The 22,903-nt window shown below is 40.0% G+C and overlaps 2 protein-coding genes across 2 annotated transcripts in view; both read left to right on the plus strand.

Annotated features, from left to right (window-relative positions):
- Window positions 1–22,903, plus strand: part of BCAT1 (branched chain amino acid transaminase 1) — a 647,504-nt gene that overhangs the window by 405,716 nt on the left and 218,885 nt on the right. The gene's annotated exons all lie outside the window — the stretch shown is intronic.
- DNAI7 (dynein axonemal intermediate chain 7) overlaps window positions 1–22,903 on the plus strand; it is a 65,904-nt gene that overhangs the window by 13,618 nt on the left and 29,383 nt on the right. Inside the window, exons 2-4 of the mRNA XM_049782891.1 lie at window positions 17,935–18,025; window positions 19,003–19,094; window positions 20,268–20,369. Coding sequence (XP_049638848.1) covers window positions 17,935–18,025; window positions 19,003–19,094; window positions 20,268–20,369 — 285 coding nt within the window. The remainder of the gene's footprint in view (window positions 1–17,934; window positions 18,026–19,002; window positions 19,095–20,267; window positions 20,370–22,903) is intronic.

Genomic DNA, 22,903 nt, shown 5'->3' on the forward strand with positions numbered 1-22,903 from the left:
CAGAGACAAAAGAGAGGAGGGCTGGAAGGTCCAGCTCACAACTTGAAGCTCACCACAAAGAGTGATGAGTGCTGTCAGAGAAATACTTACATTGAGAACTATCCTAACAATGTAAAGAAATGAGGGAAGTAGAAATCCTGTCTAGACTACAGGTGTGGGTGGGGTGGAGAGGAGGGAGATTTGGGACAATGGTGATGGGCACGTTGCACTGGTGAAGAGGGGTGTTTTTTTACATGACTGAAACCCAACTACAATCATATTTGTAATCATGGTGTTTAAAGATATTAATTTTAAAAGTTTTAAGAGGACACAAAGAAATGGAGAGACGGAAAATCCATGAAACTACGCCTGCCCAGTGGGGCCCAACTGTGAAAAACTGTGAGTGCTACCTGTGTATGTCTGTCTACTGTCCTTCTGCGTGAAACTCTTGGGAGTGGGCCGAAAAGAGGCTCCAGAAAACTCACACTCCCAGAGGCCATTTACAGGGCGGGACTCCAGAACATAAAAACTGGCAAGCTTTTGCAGAAGCCGGGTCCCCTGTTTGTGACATCAGGCTGGGAAAATCCACGAAACTACGCCTGCCCAATGGGGCCCAACTGTGAAAAACTGAGTGCTACCTGTTATGTCTGTCTACTGTCCTTCTGCGTGAAACTCTTGGGAGTGGGCCAAAAAGAGGCTCCAGCAGAGCACGTCCACTTCGCTTCCTTATGCGGCCGTGCGCTCTTTATAAGAAAAGAACACCATTGCAACAAGAAGAAAAAATCACACTAAGAACTGTGATAGATCACAGAAGCAAGCATTTCTCTCTGGACTGTCTTCTCTGTTGCATGCTCGGGCCTATGATTTGATCCAGTGTGAGGCTTCATCCACGGAGGACTCCCCTCCCTTAGAGGCAAGTCAGCCCATCCAGAAAGGGCGGAGCCAGAGAAGTGTGCTGCCTGCATCATATAGCCAATGAATACCACCACAACACGTAGGAAAACCCACAATACAAGTCTGACAATGGGGAAACAACGCAGGCCAGCATCAGACATAGAGAATGAAGATGACAATTCAGATGACCAGATAATGACCAACCAACTAATCAACCTCTCAGATAAGGACTTTAGACTAGCAATATGGAAGATCCTCAAAGAACTCAAAGAAACCATGGATAGAGTTGAACAGAACACTAATAAGAACCAAGAAAATATGAAGACAGAAATCACAAAACTCTAAACTGAAATAACATGTCAACTAACAGGCCTGAAAAAGTCAGTAAATGAAGTGAATGACAAAATGGATAAGCTCTGGGACAGGGTATCAGAAGCTGAGAATAGACTTGGTGCTGTGGAAGATGAGATACATAACAATTCCATACAGCAGAAGAGATTGGAAAAGAAAAAAAAACTTAAAGCAAATGAGCAGACAATGGAAAAATTAGTCAAAGAATGGGAACAGATGAAAATAGAAGTCTATGATAAGATCAACAGAAACAACTTAAGAATCACTGGAGTCCCAGAGACCCAGGAAGAAAATTTCCAGGAAGAATCAACGGTCAAAACATCATTAAAGAGAAACTTCCAGAGCTAAAGAATATATGTGATCAAATCCTGCATGCTCTAAGAGTACCAACCAAAAGAGACCCCAGAAAAACCACCCAAGACACATCCTAGTCACAATGACAAATCCCCCAGATAGAGACAGAATTCTGAAAACAGCAAGATCAAAAGGGGAAATTACATTCAAGCAAGCATCCTTGAGATTTACAGCAGACCTGTCACCAGAAACACTCAATGCCAGAAAGCAGTGGTGGGATATTGTGACAAGACTGAATGAAATGAATGCTTCACCCAGAATACTATACCCAGCAAAACTCACTTTCCGGTTTGATGGAAGAATACATGGTTTCACAGACAAAAAACAGCTCAGAAACTTTACAGACACAAAACCAGTCTTAAGAGAAAAACTGAAAGACCTAATTTAAGACAAGACTAACCAAAAGACACACCAAATTTTGTTATAAAGATGGCGTTAAATCCCAGGACAATTCTTTCAACGTCAATGGACTAAATGCACCAGTTAAGAGACACAGAGTGGCTAAATGGATCAAAAAAACTCAATCCAACCTTCTGCTGCCTACAAGAAACACACCTGAATAGGCAGAACAAACATAGACTCAAAATAAAAGGCTGGAGAAAAATTATCCAAGCAAACAATACCCATAAAAAAGCTGGAGTGGCCATACTAATATCAGATAATGCAAACTTTATACTCAGGAAGGTTGTAAGGGACAAAGATGGACATTTTATATTAATCAAGGGGTATGTAGAGCAGGAAGAAATAACTCTCCTAAACATATATGCACCGAATGAGGGGCCAGCAAAATATTTAATACAACTGTTGACAAATCTGAAAAATAATATCAATAACAACACAATAATTGTGGGGGACCTTAACACGGCTTTGTCAACACTGGATAGGTCAACCAGACTGAAACCCAACAAGAATGTACTAGACCTGAGGAGAGAAATGGAAGAAAGAGGCCTAGTGGATATATATAGGACACTCCATCCCCAGAAACCTGGATACACATTCTTCTCCAATGTACATGGGACATTCTCCAGGATAGACTACATGCTGGCACATAAAACATACCTCCATAAGATCAAGAGGATAGAAATTTTGCAGACTACCTTCGCTGACCACAAGGCTCTGAAATTATTTGTGAATTCCAAAGGGACTCAGAAGAAAACTTTAACACCTGGAAGTTAAGCAGCCTCATGCTCAATAACCAGTGGGTCCGAGATGAAATCAAGGAGGAAATCAAAAGGTTCCTGGAAACAAATGACAATAAAGACACAAACTATCAGAACTTATGGGACACAGCAAAAGCAGTACTGAGAGGAAAATTTATAGCTTTGCAAGCACACATCAGGAAGGAAGAAGGAACTTACCTGAGTAGCTTAATGACACAGCTAATAGAACTAGAAAGTGCTCAACAAAAGGACCCAAAAATAGGAAGACAGAATGAAATAACAAAGCTGAGAGCAGAAATCAACGAAGTGGAAACCCAAAAAACAATCCGAAAGATCAACGAAAGCAGAAGTTGGTTCTTCGAAAAAATAAACAAGATTGATAGACCACTGGCAAACCTAACAAAGAAAGAGAGAGAAACTTGATAACTCGTATTAGGAATGAAAAAGGAGAGATCACTACTGATATGACAGAGATTCAAAGGGTAATCAGAAACTACTTTGAGAAACTCTACGCCACTAAAAATGAGAACCTGGAAGAAATGGATAAATTCTTGGACTCTTATAATCTTCCACGGTTGAAGGAAGAGGATGTAGCATATCTAAACACCCCCATCACCATTGATGAAATTAAAACGGTAATCAAAGGTCTGCCAAAAAACAAAAGCCCAGGCCCAGATGGATTCACTAATGAATTCTTTCAAACTTTCCAAGAGGAACTACTACCAATCCTGGCAAGACTCTTTCATGAAATTGAACAAACGGAAACACTTCCAAATAGCTTTTATGAAGCCAACATCACCTTGATACCTAAACCAGACAGAGATGCTACAAAAAAAGAAAATTACAGACCAATATTGCTAATGAATGCAGATGCAAAGATCCTCAACAAAATCCTGGCAAATAGGATTCAATGCCTCATTAAGAAGATCATCCACTACGATCAAGTAGGTTTCATCCCAGGAATGCAAGGATGGTTTAATATCCATAAATCTATCAACATAATACACAACATCAATAACAAGAAAAATAAAAACCACATGATCATATCAATAGATGCAGAGAAAGCATTTGATAAGGTCCAACACCCATTCTTGATCAAAACTCTCAGCAAGATGGGAATGGAAGGAACCTTTCTCAATATAGTTAAGGCCATATACCACAAGCCAGTGGCAAATATTATCCTCAATGGAGAAAAACTAAAAGGCTTTCCTCTAAATTGTGGCACAAGACAAGGCTGTCCTCTCTCACCACTCCTTTTCAACAGCACTGGAAGTACTTGCTATAGCGATTAGGCAAGAAAAAGATATCAAGGGAATCCGGATAGGAAAGGAAGAAGTCAAGCTCTCACTGTTTGCAGATGACATGCTCTACTTAGAAAACCCTAAAGACTCTACCAAAAAGCTTCTAGAAACAATAGACTCATATAGCAAGGTGGCAGGCTACAAAATTAACACACAAATATCAATGCTAGAGATAGCATTCAACACATAGAGGATAATTTAGTAAATAGACAAAAAGATATAGAGCAGAATGAGAGCTGGTACAAAAATTGGTTTTCTACCACTCCATAGATAACAACAGTGCTCCCAGCCTTTTTGGGGCCCTTCATTGGCTTTATGTTGCTAGTTTCCTTTGGTCCTTGGGCTTTTCGCAAACTCACCACCTTCGTAAAGAATCAAGTGGATGAAGCAACCAGAAAGGACTCAAAGGTTCTATACCGGGGCCGGAGAGATAGCATGGAGGTAAGGCGTTTGCCTTTCATGCAGGAGGTCATCGGTTCGAATCCCGGCGTCCCATATGGTCCCCCGTGCCTGCCGGGAGCAATTTCTGAGCATGGAGCCAGAAGTGGCCCCTGAGCACTGCCGGGTGTGACCCAAAAAAAACCACAAAAAAAAAAAAAAAAAAAAAAAAAGGTTCTATACCAACAACTATGCACCTCAGAAGACCAGCTGACACCTGACATCTCCCCTCCTGCCAACTCTCCGCCACTTAAGTTTGAAGTTATCGAGGAGCTGGCGCATAGACCTCAATCTGTGCCTTGCCAAGCTTTGGAAACGACTGAATCAAGGGTAGCAGATGCGGTGACTGGAAGCCCCACACCTCTTCACCCAGTGTGGCCAGTCCACCGAGGCACGTCTGTCCCTTCTATATTGTATACTAAACAGGGGGAGATGTGGGAGATAGAGCACCCCACATATCAAAGGAACTCTGAATGAATTTTCCACCGCCTGTCTGATTCAAGCCACAAAAGTTTGCATAGCCCCGAACCAACAGAAAACTCTGCAAATAAATTTAGCTCAGCACAAAGAATCTGGCTTAACCAGATGCCTTAACCTTTCCATGGAACCTGTTTTTGTAACTGCTCTCAAGCATGTAGTTATAGATACGTTTTTGTAAAGTTTAAATTATGATCCTTATTGCTTGCACAAAAGATAGATCTAAATGGAAAATAGGCTAAACAAATAATTGTATTTGCATAAATATCAATTAGCTATTTGTTTAAGAATTTGCTTCCCCTCCCCCCATCCTGCCAGGTTCCTCTTTATCCTTCCCGCCATCAAAATGTGTTTATGCTCCCATTGGTTAAAATTGTTGTACTTGTACAAATCTGATTGTTTCAATCCTATGTTACTAAAATAGGCCCTGGATTGAGCTATTATGAAAGGGGCCCTTGGGCTACTGTGAAGGTAAGAAGTGCTCAGGCCATGGGGGTATTGTTGGAAAGATGTGTGCAGAAATAATGTTAACCGTATATTAACTTCTGATCCTCAATAAAAATAAGCTATTATAAAATAAAAAAAAATCAATGGCCTTTCTATACACCAATAGTAATAAGGATGAAATGGACATTAAGAAAACAACCCCTGGGGCTGGAGAGATAGCATGGAGGTAAGGCGTTTGCCTTTCATGCAGAAGGTCATCGGTTCGAATCCCAGCGTCCCATATGGTCCCCTGTGCCTGCCAGGAGCAATTTCTGAGCATGGAGCCAGGAATAACCCCTGAGCACTGCCGGGTGTGACCCAAAAACCACAAAAAAAAAAAAAAAGAAAACAACCCCATTCACAATAGTGCCACACAAACTCAAATATCTTGGAATCAACTTGACTAAAAATGTGAAGGACCTATACAAAGAAAACTATAAAACTCTGTTCCAAGAAATAAGAGAGGACACATGGAAATGGAAACGCATACCCTGCTCATGGATTGGCAGGATTAACATCAAAATGGCAATACTCCCCAAGGCATTATACAGATTTAATGCTATCCCTCTAAAGATACCCATGACATTCTTCAAAGAAGTGGATCAGGCACTTTTGAAATTCATTTGGAACAATAAACACCTCGAATAGCTAAAGCAATCATTGGGAAAAAGAATATGGGAGGAATTACTTTCCCCAACTTTAAACTGTACTACAAAGCAATAGTTATCAAAACAGCATGGTATTGGAATAAGGACAGGTCCTCAGATCAGTGGAATAGGCTTGAATAGTCAGAAAATGTTTCCCAGACATACAATCACCTAGTTTTTGATAAAGGAGCAGGAAATCCTAAATGGAGCAAAGAAAGCCTCTTCAACAAGTGGTGTTGGCACAATTGGATAGCCACTTGCAAAAAATTGAACTTAGACCCCCAGCTAACATCATGTACGAAGGTAAAATCCAAATGCAATAAAGACCTTGATATCAGCCCCAAAACCATAAGATATATAGAACAGCACATAGGCAAAACACTCCAGGACATTACAGGTATCTTCAAGGAGGAAACTGCACTCTCCAAGCAAGTGAAAGCAGAGATTAACAGATGGGAATATATTAAGCTGAGAAGCTTTTGCACCTCAAAAGAAATAATGCCCAGGATACAAGAGCCCCCCACTGAGTGGGAGAAACTATTCACCCAATACCCATCAGACAAGGGGTTAATCTCCAAAATATACAAGGCAGTGACAGAAATTTACAAGAAAAAAAAACATTTAATCTTATTGAAAAATGGGGAGAAGAAATAATCAGACACTTTGACAAAGAAGAAATACAAATGGCCAAAAGACACATGAAAAAATGCTCCACATCACTAATCATCAGGGAGATGCAAATCAAAACAACGATGAGATACCACCTTACAGCACAGAGAATGGCACACATCACAAAGAATGAGAATAAACAGTGTTGGCGGGGATGTGGAGAGAAAGGAACCCTTATCCACTGCTGGTGGGAATGCTGTCTAGTTCAACCTTTATGGAAAGCAATATGGAGATTCCTCCAAAAACTGGAAATCGAGCTCCCATACGATCCAGCTACACCACTCCTAGGAATATACCCTAGGAACACAAAAATACAATACAAAAATCCCTTCCTTACACCTATATTCATTGCAGCACTATTTACCATAGCAAGACTCTGGAAACAACCAAAATGCCCTTCAACAGACGAATGGCTAAAGAAACTGTGGTACATATACACAATGGAATATTATGCAGCTGTCAGGAGAGATGAAGTCATGAAATTTTCCTATACATGGATGTACACGGAATCTATTATGCTGAGTGAAATAAGTCAGAGAGAGAGGAAAACGAGAATGGTCTCACTCATCTATGGGTTTTAAGAAAAATGAAAGACATTCTTGCAATAATAATTTTTAGACACAAAAGAGAAAAGAGCTGGAAGTTCCAGCTCACCACAAACTGTGATGAGTTTAGTTAGAGAAATAACTACATTTTGAACTGTCCTAATAATGAGAATATATGTGGGAAATGGAGAGCCTGTTTAGAGTACAGGCGGGGGTCGGGTGGGGAGGAGGGAGACTTGGGACATTGGTGATGGGAATGTTGCACTGGTGATGGGTGGTGTTCTTTACATGACTGAAACCCAAACACAATCATGTATGTAATCAAGGTGTTTAAATTAAAAAAAAAGAAAAAAAAGATAGAAGTGTCTTCAAGAAATAAAAATGTTTGGAGATATATCTTAGAAAAACAAATTAAAAAAAAGAAAAAAAAAAGAAATGGAGAGACACCCTGCTCATGGATTGGAAAGATTAACAATTAAAATGGCAACACTCCCCAAAGCATTATACAGATTTCATGGGTTCTCTCTAAGGATACCCATGACATTTTTTAATGAAGTGGATCAAACAATCCTGAAATTCTTTTGGAACAATAAATGCCCATGAATATCTAAATAAATCCTTAGGGAAAAGTAGATGGGAGGCATCACTTTCCCAACTTTAAATTGTATTAGAAGGCAATAGTCGGCAGAAAGGCAGACCCTCTGTGAAGTCAGGCTGGAGGAATTTGTCCCTGGTGTGTGATTACCAATTGTGAGAGACTTTGTGTGTCGCTTGTGCGTGTTTCTCTACTGTTCTGTGTCCTGAACCTCTCTTGATTGGCCTGAGAAGGGCCCAGCAAAATCGCCCTCCTAGAGTTGCCTAGGCCAAAAAGCCTGAGTGAAAACCGGCTAACAGTGGTAACTTGCAGAAAGGCAGACCCTCTGTCTGTGAAGTCAGGCCGGAGGAATCTGCCCCTGCTGTGTGATTACCAATTGGGAGAGGCTGTACGTGTCGCCTCTGCATGTTTCTCTACTGTTCTATGTCCTGAACCTCTCCTGAGTGGGCCAAGAAGGGCCCAGCAAAATCGCTCTCCTAGAGGCTCCAGAAGAGCACATCTGCTCTGCTTCAATTCTGTCGTGTGCTTTCTAACAAATGAATCCCACCATAACACACAGAAAAAATCACACTACAAATGTGACAATGGGAAACGTAGTGGAAATGTCATCTAGTCCAACCTTCCTGGAAAACTATATAGAGATTCCTCAATCAAAACTGGAAATTGAGCTCTGATATGATCCAGCAGTACCACTCCTAGGTATATATTCTAGAAACACAAACACGATACAATAATGCCCTCTGCATGCCTATGTTCATTGCAGCTCTATTTACAACAGCTAGAATCTGGAAAAATCCAGATGCCCAGCAACAGATGAGTGGCTAAGGAAACTGTAGTACATACACATAATGGAATACAGCTGTTAGGAAATATAAAGTCATGAAATTTTCCTACTCCTGGATAGACATGGAAACTATTATGTTGAGTAAAATAAGTCAGAGGGAGAGATAGACACAGAATAGTCTCATCTGGGCCCAGAGAGATAGTACAGTGGTGTTTGCCTTGCAAGCAGCCGATCCAGGACCAAAGGTGGTTGGTTCGAATCCCAGTGTCCCATATGGTCCCCCGTGACTGCCAGGAGCTATTCCTGAGCAGACAGCCAGGAGTAACCCCTGAGCACTGCCGGGTGTGACCCAAAAACCAAAAACCAGAAAAAAAAAAAGAATAGTCTCATCTGTGGGATATAAGAAAAATGTTAATGTTATTTATGTGTAATTTATATGTTAAATATTTATATGTTAATATACCCAGAGACATTAGAGATAGGGCAGGAAGTACCAGCTCACAATATGAAACTTACCATAAAAAGTAGTAAGCACATTTAGAGAAATAATTAAATTAACAACCATCTGTAAGCAGAGCCCTAGGCTCTAAAAGAGGATCTGTTGAGATGAAGATCTGAAAGCAAATATTGATGCAGGAAATAATCCACACAGTGAAACGATACAACAAAGGGTTCAGGAAACCCAGTCCTCAAGCAAGGAATCCCACCACACAAGCCTTCTGCTCCTAAGAAAGAAAGCAGTTTAGTGAGGAAGACCAAAGAATTATTGCCTGCCTTTCGCAGACCCCTGCTTTTATTGACAAGAAGCAGGCCATATCCTATGGTGAGAGAGGAATACCAAGTAGGAAATAATCCAGTAATTCCATCACCAGATTACATCCTAGGGTGCAGTATGAATATAGATTAGGGTGGACCAGTAATCCAACATCTCCCTCTAATTGACTATAGAAAAACAAAATAATTCACATCCCATGCCTCTAAGATTAGGGAAGATGCCTCTGAAGATTAAAAAAAATGTTGACAATATTTTGTATAGGCACAGCAAAAGTTGTGAAAATATAAATAAAAACTTTTGCTCTAAAGACAGGGTATACCTACCCCTCAAAGAATCCTGCCTTAAAACCATCTGCCTTCTCCAGGCACACTAATTTGTCAAACCCCATAGGCTTTCTTCAAGGTCTCAGGTCAATTCCTGATATAGGTGCAGAGAACCATGCTGGATCAATGGTTCAGGGCTAAACAGCTGGTTTCCAAATTAATAAAACCCAAGTCAAGTCACCAAGGCAAATGTTTAGGGTGGAAAGCCGCCTATAGCAAGAAATTACTGAGTCCTCATCTCTAATGGATAATAACTCCTCTTTCTAATGTTTTCTGATTTTAATATGCCTATGCAAAAGGAAAGGTGCCATAGGATTCTGTTGGGGCCCAAGGACAAGAAAATAAATTAAATAATTCCTATCCTGGTTCTGTCAAAAACACAAAGACTTCATGGGTACTATCTCTACTTTATTCCAAGAATTCTACTAGCAAATACAAATAAAAGGTGGAAAGCATAATATACCATAGAACACACAAATGTTAAAGAGATACACTTAAGAAGTTTACATAGAGGGTATACACATCCCCTAAGTATTTTGAGGAAGTCTGAGGAAAGTAGCTATATTGTAGATACCAACTGTAGTCTACAACACAGTCTTGTGGAGTCTGAAAAAATGTCTCACAGCATTCACAGATCAGAAAATGTCTTAGATCTGAGGATCTCTCAAAAGCTGAAACCAGTTGTGAGCAACAGTCTATGCTGAAATGAAGTAGTAGAAATTGACCACCAATAACATATCAGCATGGTGCCTACCTTTTTGAGGATGATTCATAGTTCAAAGACTCGAGTTACTCCAGCACCAGCTAGAGTGATGATAGAGAGTAGAAGATCCTCATGTACAATGAGCCACTGGAGAGAACCATGAGCAGTACACATGCCACTGGTGCTGCCAAGTCCCGCTATTCCATTCAGTGAGCTGTCTGCAGCAAGTCCACCAAAACGCATAAACCCAATAGATGAGAACCTCTAAGCAGCAATGAATCCCCTAGCAAAGGACATCAAGGAGATTAAGAAATCTTTAGTCAAACAATTCAAACAACTCAAAGAAGAACTTGTACAGCATATGAAGAATCCATACAACCAGAACTAAGGGAAATAAAAAATTTGATAACAAGCCAGAATAGCAAAATCACACAAAGAAGGACACAATGAGGAACTTGAAGAAAAACTACAAAACATTAATGACAACGAAGTCAATAAGGAAGGAAGAGAAAAAACATTGGGAGAAAAAATTAGGTACTTAATGAAGAAAGATAAAAGAAATAACCTACGAATTGTAGGAATACCAGAAGGGGGAGTAAAGGGGAAAGAAGAACAAGTGTGAGGGAATTAATAACAGAGAATTTTCCCACCCTCTGGAAAGAGACACCTTTACAAATCCAGGAGGCAAAAAGAGTCCCTAATAAAATAGACCCTAACAGACCAACACCAAGGCATATATTAATCCAATTGGCAAAAAGCAAAGAGAAAGATGAGTTCTTTAAAGCAATAAGAGAGAGAAAATCCCTAAAATATAAGGAAAAGACATAAGAATCAAACCAGACCTCCCATTCGAAACAATTCAAGAAGACAGTGGAGTGACATATTTAAACTACTGAATGAAAGAAACTTACAACCTAGAGTCCAAAATCCAGCAAAACTCATTCATATGGGAGGGAGAATTAAAAACATTCTTAGACCAAAAGGAACTCACACTGTTTGCGCTGATCAAACCAACCCTAAATGAAATACTCAAAGATGTATTACACAATCCAAACCCCTGATTGTAACAACAACCACTCTATTCAATACAATAGCACAACAGTCCTTTCTGTCAATAATCTTCTTAAATGTCAATGGTTTAAACTCCTAAAAGATACAGAGTAGAGGGTTGATCAGAAAACAACCAGATATCTGCTGCCTGCAAGAAATACACCTAACAGAACAGGATAGACACAGGCTTAGAATAAAAGGATGGAAATCAATTATTCAAGCCAATGGAAAACAAAAGAAAGCTTGGACAGCCATCCTATATCAGACCAAATTGCATTTATTCTCAAAAAAGTGCTCAGAGACCAAGAGGGTCACTATTTACTGATCAGGGGAATATTAGACCATGAAGTACTAACTCTGATCAATATCTATGCACCTATTGTAGAGCCAGAAAAATATATAAGTCACTTGCTCACAAATCTAGAGAAACATATGGAAGGAACTGTCATAGTAATAGGAGATTTCAATACTCCACTATCCCTACTACCAGGCAGAAAACTAGCAAAGATGTGAGAGCCCTTAATGAGAAATTAGAGGATATAGGACTAATGGACCTATACAGGACACTCCACCCCAGAAAAGCAGAATACACATTCTTCTCAAGTGCACATGGAACCTTCTCTAGAATAGACCAGGCCTTATGATATAAATTGAACTTACACAAAGTTAGAAACATAAGAATTGTTAGAAGCACCCCATCAGATCATTATGCAACAGAGATCAAGATTGTAACAAACTGGGGAGAAAATCCAACACCTGGAGATTAAACAACATGCTACTCAAAAACAGTTGGATCAAAGAAGAAATAAAAAGATTCCTTGAGATGAATGACAATGAAGAAACAAATTGTCAAAATCTGGGATACAAAAAAAAAAAATCTGGGATACAGGGGCCGGAGAGATAGCATGGAGGTAAGGCATTTGCCTTTCATGCAGGAGGTCATCGGTTCGAATCCCGGCGTCCCATATAGTCCCCCGTGCCTGTCAGGAGCAATTTCTGAGCCTGGAGCCAGGAATAACCCCTGAGCACTGCTGGGTGTGACCCAAAAATCACAAAAAAAAAAAAAATCTGGGATACAGCAAAAGCAGTAATTAGGGGGAAACTCATAACAATACAGGCATATGTGAGGAAAGAGGAAAATGACAAAATCAACAGTTTACAATGGCACCTGAAGGATCTGCAAAAAACAGCAGCAGCAAAGGAACCAAACACAGTCAGACGAAGAGAAATAATAAAAAAACCAGAGCAGAAATAAACAACATAGAAACAAAGAAAACAATACAAGAAAGTAATGAGACCAAGAGTTGGTTTTTTGAAAGAATAAACAAGGTAGACAAACCAGTGGCAAGACTCACCAAAAAAAAGGGAAAACACCTAAATAAATAGGATCACAAATGAAAGGGGAGAAATTACAACAGAACCCCCAAGAAATCTAAGGCATCATGAAAGAGTATTATGGACAACTGTACTCAGGCTAGAGAATCCAGAAGAAACTGACATATTTCTGGAAAAATATCACCTCCCAACACTCAATAAGGAAGACATAGAAAGCCTAAACAGTCCAATCACAGCTAAGGAAATTGAGTCAGTAATTAATAATCTCCCCACTGGGCCCGGAGAGATAACACATCGGCATTTGCCTTGCAAGCAGCCGATCCAGGACCAAAGGTGGTTGGTTCGAATCTCGGTGTCCCATATGTCCCCGTGCCTGCCAGGAGCTATTTCTGAGCAGACAGCCAGGAGTAACCCCTGAGCAATGTCGGTATGGCCCCCCCCCCAAAAAAAATTCCCCAAGAACAAAAGTCCAGGTCCAGATGGTTTTACAGGTGAATTCTATAAAACATTCCAAGAATTACAACCACTGATCCTCAGGTTCCTTCAAACTATTGAAAAGACAGGAATCCTTCCTAACTCTTTCTGCGAGGTGAACATCACACTCATTCTTAAAGATGGCAAAGACCACACTAAGAAAACTACAGACCAATCTCACTAATAAACATAGACACAAAAATTCTCAACAAAATCTTAGCAAACCGAATTCAACAATTGATGGAGGGGGACTTTGCTGAAAAAAAGGCTTCCTGGTTTAGAACATGCATAGAATATTCTTAAAACAATAAAAAAATTTAAGACTACACATATATGTATACATATACATATATATGTATGTATATACACTAAGTGCAACATAGAGGAAGTGTTTCAAATATATTAAAAGCACAGGTGGTAGTTTCCAAGTTTCTGTTCCTTTTAAGGAATCCTGCTGTGTGTCTCAGCGGCTGCAGTAAGCCCTATTGTTGCCTTTTAGTATTCTTTAAAAAACACTTTTTTTTTGTTTTTGTTTTTGGGCCACACTCAGCGTCGCTCAGGGGTTACTCCTGGCTGTCTGCTCAGAAATAGCTCCTGGCAGGCACAGGGGACCATATGGGACACCGGGATTCGAACCAACCACCTTTGGTCCTGGATCAGCTGCTTGCAAGGCAAACGCTAATGTGCTATCTCTCTGGGCCTTTAAAAAACTCTTTAAGGCAATCTTGCAACCTGCATTTATGTGTAGATGTCAAAGGCAAGGATAAAGGAGTGGATAAATGAGTAAAGATCTCTGATGTCTCTGATTCTTGGTGGCATATGAGATATTGAATTATAGATTTAAGCTGGCCTTGGTAAAGTATAGCAATAATAAATTCATCAAACTGCTTGTGTCCCTGACAAGCTTGTTTTATAGCTTTTGAGTCAACAAGATTATCTCGATTTTTCCTCTGTCTGTTCTGCATATCAGCTTTATTCAAGTCCTGATGATGACCCACCATTAAGAATAGAAGTAGTTCATATGTATCTTATTTACTATCTCCTGCAAATTGATTATGTTTCCAGTGGTCATCTTAAAATCTTTTGGGTTTATATACCTGTGCTATCCTGCCCATAAGCTTTTATAATCTTACCAAACTCTTCTGTCACCTTACCTTTATGTCCCAACAAATTTGATCTGTTAATGTTCCTCTTATAATGGATCTGGTAAAGTAATCAATCAGACTGGAAATGTTATATGTGCATTGTAGCACTGAGTTCATACAATTAGTGTTTCCTAAATTATGAAGTCTGGTGAAAGCAGGGCCAGGCCCCTCATTTTCAGCATTAAGATTCTGGAACTAGTCATTTCCCCTCCGGATAGTGTCTGCCTCATAGTATGATGTCAGCTTATTATCCTGGTTACTGTTGAGGTCACAGTATGTTTCCTGCCCACATTTTTTGAATAATCTGTGTTGGTTCTGAGATAGGGTTTACACCCATCATGCATATGTTTATGATTTTTTTTTTTATTTGTGAGAATCCTGCTTCTGACAAGGCATAGTGGGACCCAAAGTTTCTTGGCAGGGTTGCCATTTGTAGAAAATAAGCATATCCTTTACCTTGAATGAGGAAATTACTAGAAATTCATTATTTATTTTTACCCAAATAAGTGAATTGATTTTATGTACCCAAACATCTTTAAATTGTTTTTCTACATAGGGCTCTACTGGGGGTAAATTTAAGAAAATTTAGTGAATTTAGTGAAAATAATGTTAAGGATAAAATGTCCATCAGTGGCATGAATCTTTTTCTATATTTTAATAGTTGAATTTTGAGAATTTTGTTAGCTCTCTCAACTATGGCTTGTCCTTGGGGATTATATGAGATTCCAGTGATATCTTTGATTTGCCAATCCTTACAAAATAATTGAAAAGTTTAATTGGTGTAGGTCGGGCTTCATTTTTCTGGATTGATGGATGCCCATAACAGAGAAGCATTGAAATATGAAGGTGAAAACTGCTTTAGCTTATTCTGATGTCATTGGAACTCTTCATATAAAATGGGAATATGTATACCACCACATGGAAGATACGGTTTCTTTGGGGCAAAAGTCAACATGTGTAATATCCATTTGCCACAATTTATTTATTTGTAAACCTTGGGAGTTGGCCCAACTACATATTCTTTTATTTAAGGGTGCACAAATGGTACCTCTATCAACTATTTGGCTTGCTTCCATGGAATATGATAGTTGACATGCAAATGATGGACATTTGTGTGAAGTACTGCATGTTCTGCAATTGATTTAAATATTAGCATGGCCAGATGATCAACATTTTCATTTCCTATAGCCATAGGCCCCAAGAGACCAGAGTGGGTTCTTATGTGAGTAATAAATATTAGTTCAGAACATTCTCACAGAAGAGCTTGTAATTGCTGCAGCAAATTTTGAACAACCTGGTTATGAACATTTAAAGAGGCAGTTATTATGCCTGGGGATAAACCAATTTTGGGGGAGGAGAGAATCAGTGATATTACCATGCTGGAGGGGAAACAAAGTTAAAACTCACAGGTAGCTGGAGCTTGACATCTGTGTGGTTCCTTGGCCTAGAGGTTTAAGAGAGCCAGAAAAAGGTGGTGTGACTGGAGGGAGAGATGGATAGTAATAGATTGTGGATTCTAGGAGACTGGGAGTGATAGAACAGTGGTAAAGCATTTGCCTTGCATGCAGCCAATCCAGGATGAACCCAGGTTTAATCCCTGGCATCCTATATGGTTCCCCAAACTGCCAGGAGCGATTTCTGAGCACAGAGCCAGGAGTAATTCCTGAGCACCTCTGAGTGTGGCCCAAAAACAAACAAAACAAAACAAAATAGAAAGTGGAATCTGGAGAGAGATGCTGAGAGGAGCTTGTCACAGACCCAGATGAAAGCAGGAACAGGCCCAGTATGGATGTCCCATTTATCAGCTAGAACAGAAGGATGAACTCAGTGGAAAGATAGGAGCTTGAGATGTCTTCCTTTTAGAGTCTCAGTATAGGTGACATAAGGACTTCAGCAGATGAAATAGTTCTGGAGAGATGGGCCCCTGCTTGGAGACCATCTGACTTTTGTAAATTGAAGCCCGTGTTTCTTTGGCCAGGTTTAGTGGCTTCGGTGACAGCACAAAGTAAACACACAGTCACTGCTCAGCAGAACTTGGCAGCTGCTCACTGAGCTTTGCAGAAGATTCAAGGGGAAAAAGGGACACACCAGATGTAGTTGTGGGGTTCACAGGGTCAGCATGCCGTGTTCAGCTCTTTTTATTGTTGTTGTTGTTGTTGTTGAGGCCACACCCATTTGATGTTCAAGGGTTAACCTGGCTAAACGCTCAGAAATTGCACCTGGCTTGGGGAGACCATATGGGATGCTGGGGGATCGAACCGCTGTCCTTCCTTGGTAGCATTTGCAAGGCAGACACTTTACCTCTAGCACCACGTCACTGGCTCCAGCTCTTACTGTGTGTCTCTCCTTCTTGTATAGAATCCTATGGACTTTAACATTCACCCTCTGGGCACTATAGTATAAGTTTTGTTCTGGAAGAGCCTGGAGAAGCCTGTCCCCACCAGGTCACGGGAGAGGGAGCAGTGTTCTTACAAGGTCAGAGAGAGTGTAGAGGTGGTGGGAGACTGATGTGTTTGCACCCCTTACCAGGGACCCCCAACTCCAGGACAGAAGACTTGTGATCACAACTGAACCTCTTCTAATCATTTCTCTTGAGTTTTGTCAGCTCCAGAGACTTTTCTTTCTCTTCCAGATTCTTCTTCACCTCTATCCTCTCTGCTCTAGTAGTGATCATTAATAAATATATAGAACTTGTGACATGTTATTGTATCTGTCTTCTCTGCATCGTCACTCTCATGACCATTGATAATAGTCACTCACATGGTGCCCTCCTGACAATTATTTTCCACTCTCACACCAGGTTTATATCTAAATTGATGTCCTTGATGGCCACAGCTGTTCTCAGACAAATCACCACCCCCTATTCACAGTGTCCTGGCAGTGACAATGACCTTGGCCCATCAGCATTCTCCGAGCCCTCTCTGGTGTCAACATTTCCCCCTTCTTGGAATGGCCCTTCCTATATTTAAACCTTGAAGTCTGGAGCCCAAACTTTAATGCTACCAGCTCTGTCAACATGTAAACACTGGTCATAAATGACAGCTCTCACCTCAGTCTGACTCAGTCTCACCTCAGTCTCATCCCCCCCCCCCACATACCCCCATCTGCTGATAGGAAGAATACCAAAGAATACCATGAATTACTAGAGAGAGGTTGCAGTTTTGACACATTTATTTTCACTGACAGGGAAAGAAGATTTTTTCTTAGCTCCCCTTTAATGGTGTGGGCCCTGCAATGAGACTGCTCTAAATTGAATGTGCCTCTTTCCCTACTTACCTCCATACCTACTTGTCAGTGTGCTGGGGCTGGGCTCTGAACACAGCTTTATCTGAATGAGTGGAAGGGTGATTTTTCTGGAAGCAAAAATGGTTTTTCATAATTACCATTTGAGGGAGCTCTGCTGATGTGATCTGGGTATCTGTTAACTGCTCTTTATACTACTATGTGAGGACCCTGCGAAGACCGGTGTCAAGAAGATGTCCAAATCTCAACGGCTGAAGCAGCAGCAAGAGGAGGATGAAAGACGGCTGAGAGAGGAAGGTATGAATGCACATGGCCACAGATCCATTCTCCTATATAGATGAGATCAACAAGTGCCAATGTTTCTGGAACCCCTGCCATGGTGATTCCGGAATGGTGACTATTTCACCAGCTATCCAGAGAGTTATTTTAGGACACTTTCAGATATTGAAACAGGACATTCAAATAATATTCAGGAAGTTGAGTTTGCTTTTATTTCAGATAACTTGCCGATATGTCACAAGCAGTGTTTTGAGACATAGTCAAACCATCCACCCTCTGAAATGAAAACAAAACCAACTGAGGTACCCAGGAATACTCCTAGAGATGCTCAGTTTAATGCTGAGTAGCAGCAGGGCAGTTTCTGGGGGCTCCTAGTGCCATGCCCAACAGGGCTGGAGGGACTGGTGGTCCTGTGGTGCTAGGAACTGAACTTGGGGCCTCACAAGGTACTTGAGCTACCTTCCTGGGCCTGTGGAATCAGTCGCTTTTGTTAAACGCTATTTTATTTGTTAATTCAGATGACCTTGAAATATTCATACTTATTGATGAAATAAGAACATTAGTGCTGCTTGAAGAAAAATTATAAAATTCAAGTTCATTCAAATGGAAAACATATCCTAGTAAGAGATAATGCAACAGCCTAGGGTCCAATCTTAGACCATAATAATATTTACCAACTCTAAAGAAGACTTTAATTTATTGAAAGATGTGAATTGGACAGAAGAATATTGGCTAGTTAAACATACTAAAAATTAATTGATTTTTTGTTTTGTTTTGGGGCCACATCTGGCAGTGCATGGTTCCTAGCTCTGTGATAAGGCACTGATCTGGTGGGCGTGAGGGACCCATGCTGGCAGCACACAAGGCAAGTCCCCTACCTACTGTACTGTGGCACATATAAAATCTCTAATCACTGTGCACCATTTGGGATTATTGGGAGTATTTTTGTAAATTTAAGAATTGAATGATTTAGTCACATAGAATCTGTTCTTTAGAGGAAGCACGTGCGAAGAAAGAAAAAGAAGAAATGGAAAGGCTTGAAAAGAAACGAATAGAGCGAGAAAAATGGGAAAAACTTGAAGCAAAAGTAAGTAAGTGCTCATGATGTTATTAACGAAAAACAAATTGTCCAATGTGCTTGGCCCTTTAAGGTCAGTGTTGTCTTGGGTGAACATGCTCCAAGCGTTCAATTAGCTCAGCAGTAGTAACACCTGAGGTTCTGATGGGAAGCTGAGAAAAAGAGAAAGGAAGCTATGTGAATGCTTGGCCTAAGTTGTACTGCGAGCTCCTTCTTAAAACTACTATTTGGGAGAATTAACCGGGGCCCCCAAAATTCAAATTCTAGCTCTTTTTTGTTTGTTTTTTGACTACACCTGGCAATACTAACTCAGGAATTACTCCTAACAGACTCAGGGGATATATAAGACGTTGGGGATTGAACTTGGATCAGCCCTGTGCATGGGAAGAATCTACCTGCTATACTATCGCTCCAGCCCAACCTATTATTATTTGGAGCTTCTCTTTTTCACCAGAATCTTTTAAAACTGTAAATGGATCCCTTTTTGATATCAGGGCAAGATGCCATTAAGTTGTTAAAAATGGTAGAACAGGGCCTTACAGCGGTAAGGTGTTTGCCTTGCACATGGCCAACATAGGATGGACCCCAGTTTGAATCCCAGCATCCCATATGGTCCCCACGCCGGTCAGGAGTAACCCCTGAACACTGCCGGGTGTGACCTCAAAACAAAACAAAACAAAATGGTAGAACAGGCTGGAATGACAACACAGAGGGTAGGGTGCTTGTCTTGCATGCAGCTGACCCAAGTTTAATTCCCAGTGTCCTGTATAGTCCCCTGAGCCTGCCAGGAGTGATCCTGAGTGAAGAGCCATAATAATCCCTGAGCACTGGTAGATATGTGTTCAATTCATTTTTTTTTGAGAGCATCTCAGTCAGAATAGTCAATGACTGCATCCATATTCATTCACCAAATACCATTGACCTTTAACATTTAGAGGAAAGGCCTATGTATGCTCCATTATACATGCAGACTATTAGAGATTTGTTGAATAGTCTATATTTAGCACTAGTATTGCCTGGGGGGAAATGCACACATAAAACATCAGTATTAGGAAGATCCCACAAGAGTTGAGTACCTCCACCAGTCTAATTTCTGTGTCGATTTTGAAACAAGATATGCTATCAAGTAAATTTTAGATGCTACTTAGGAAAGCAGAGAAGCTCTTGTTCCCCACTTCACAGGACCTTGAGAGAAGAACTGAAGAACTTGCAGAACTTTCTTTCCTGGAGATGTGTTTTGCAGAGGCAGAGAAATTGAAACGAGACTTTCGCATGCTTGCTCAGGTATGACTGTTTCGTTTTGTTTGGGGGACCATATCCAAAGGTACTCTGAGCTGACTCCTGACTCTGTGCTCAGGGATCACTCCTGATAGGGCTTTGGAGACCATATGTATGGCTGGGATGGAACTCAGGTTAGCCATATGCAAGGCAAATGTGTTAACTAGTATAGTGCTCTCTTTGGCCCCAGGCTAATTACATTTATATTTACGTTTAGTTAATACCTTTGTACTATAAGTGAGAGTTGGAGTTTGATAGTCATCAATTCAGGAAACTTTAAATGTGCTCATCAGAAATCTCTAACAAATCTTTCTCTTTTATGACATTTATCGAAGTGAATTGATGTCGTTTTAGAAAGTCTTTTGTGGGTAATAAAATCTTTGAAATATTTCTGTCCTTCAACTGACTGACTTCATTTGGGGCACGATGTTGAAGAAATTATCTTAAAATTGAAAATCTCTGAGCTTATGAAATTTAGTATTGTTTAAAATAACCCAACTTTGAAACAGTATTGGTGATTATTAGGATAAAATAAGGAATAATGATATCAGAGTAAAATAAGGAATACTGATATTAGATTAAAATATGATTACTCAACAATTTTAAGTAAAAACCTATGATATGATTACAAATAGAGTATTTGCACAGATGGCAGAAGTAATTCATACTTAAATGATAATTAACAGTTATTAATCAACTTAAAAGTAGAAATTATACCAAGAACTGGCTTTTGTTAAGGAATACTAATACTGTATAAATAGGAAGGAAAGCAAGGGCCAGATAAATAATCTGTGGTTAGGGAGGTTGCCTTGCTTGAGGCTAATTCTGGCTCAGTCCCTAGCACCACTCTGAGTACCACTATAAGTGCTCCCTGAGCACAGAGCCTGGAGTAATCCCTGAGCAATCCTGGTTTGGTCCAAATTTCTCTCCCCCTGAATTTTTTCAAATGGAAAATAGCATCCAGGGAGACACTATACAGGGTAAAGCACTTGCATTGCATGTACCTTCTCTGGCACCTCATATCATCCCCCAGGCACTGTCAGGAGTGATTCTTGAGTGCAGAGCCCAAAGTACTCCCTGAGCACCTCTGGGTATGACCCTGTCCTCCTCCAAAGGAAAGAAAAACCAAACTAATTAAAAATAATTTAAAATATAAGAACATGGTAATAAGTTTAAATTTTATTAGAATTATTAAAGCTTATTCTTTTCTTGATGCCAAGAAATTAGATTGTTTTAAAATAAAGTATCAAGTAACTAAAATAATTTTTGTTTTTATTAAGACACCATGATTTACAAAGTTGTATATAATGTAGTTGTTTCATGTATACAATGTTGTTCCAACACCATTCCTACTATCCGTATCCTCCTTCCACCACCAATGTCCCCAGGTTTTCTTACATCTACTGGCTTGCCCCCTTGGAATTATAAGAAAATAAATCAATAAAAGTCAATATATGATGATTGATTCTAAGTGATCTTAATAAATAGAAATAAAATGTGTAATCCCTTAGCAAGCTAAGAGTAAACATGTTTTCCTTCATCTGGTAGAGGGTGACCGTATGCACCATTTGTGAGTGCCATACTCAATGCCACATATGAAGAAGTTTTCCTATCCTTTAAAGAAGACTGTTTAATGCTTCTTGCAAAACTGATTTCAAAACTATGAAGTTCCTAAGCTGTTTCTAATCCATGAAGCTCTGTACAGTTCCTTCAAATCTGAATAATAATGTAGCTCGATAGAGTATTCCTTGTGAGGTATTCTTTTCATTGAGTTTTTGTACTATATCCTTCCATTTTCTAGCTCACAAAATTTCATTTGCTATATCTGTTAATCTTATGGGCTTTCCTTTGTATGTCACCTTTTTTGATCTTGTTGCATTCAATATTCTGTCTCAACCTTTGGATTTTATCATTTTGAGTACAAAGTGTCTTGGAGTTTTTCTAGTTGAGTCTATTTTTGCTGAGATTCTTCAGGCCTCTTGGATCTTGGTACCTGTAATCCTCAAATCTGGGAATTTTTAAATCAATTTATTTTTTAATAAAAGAAATTATTTAATTGAATCACTGTAAGATACACAGTTACAAAGTTATCCATGATTGAGTTTCAGCCATACAATGTCCAGCACCTATCCCTTCATCGGTGCATATTTCCCATCACCACTGTCCCTGTTTCTCCCTCACCTATGCCCTCTCTCCCCCTCATGCCTACTTCTAGAGCAGACCTCCTCCACATCCTCCCCTTTCATTTCCTCCCTCTTCCTCCTCCTTCCTCCTCTTTTCTCTTCTTCCTCCTCCTCCCTTCTCCTTCCTTCTCCTTTTCTTCCTTCCTTCTCTTCCTCCCTCCTCCTCCTCCCCTCTTCCTCTATCTCTTCCTCTTCCTCATTTCTCTCTTCTTTTTCTCTTCCCTTCCTTTTTTCCTTTTAGACACTGTGGTTTGCAATATTGTTATTAAAGGGGCATCATGCATATAACTTTATCTCCTTTCAGCATCCAATTCTTGTCCAGAGAGATCATTTCCAAGTTTCATTGTCATAGTAGTC

This window comes from Suncus etruscus, chromosome 11, assembly GCF_024139225.1.
Source record: "Suncus etruscus isolate mSunEtr1 chromosome 11, mSunEtr1.pri.cur, whole genome shotgun sequence".
Taxonomy (NCBI): domain Eukaryota; kingdom Metazoa; phylum Chordata; class Mammalia; order Eulipotyphla; family Soricidae; genus Suncus; species Suncus etruscus.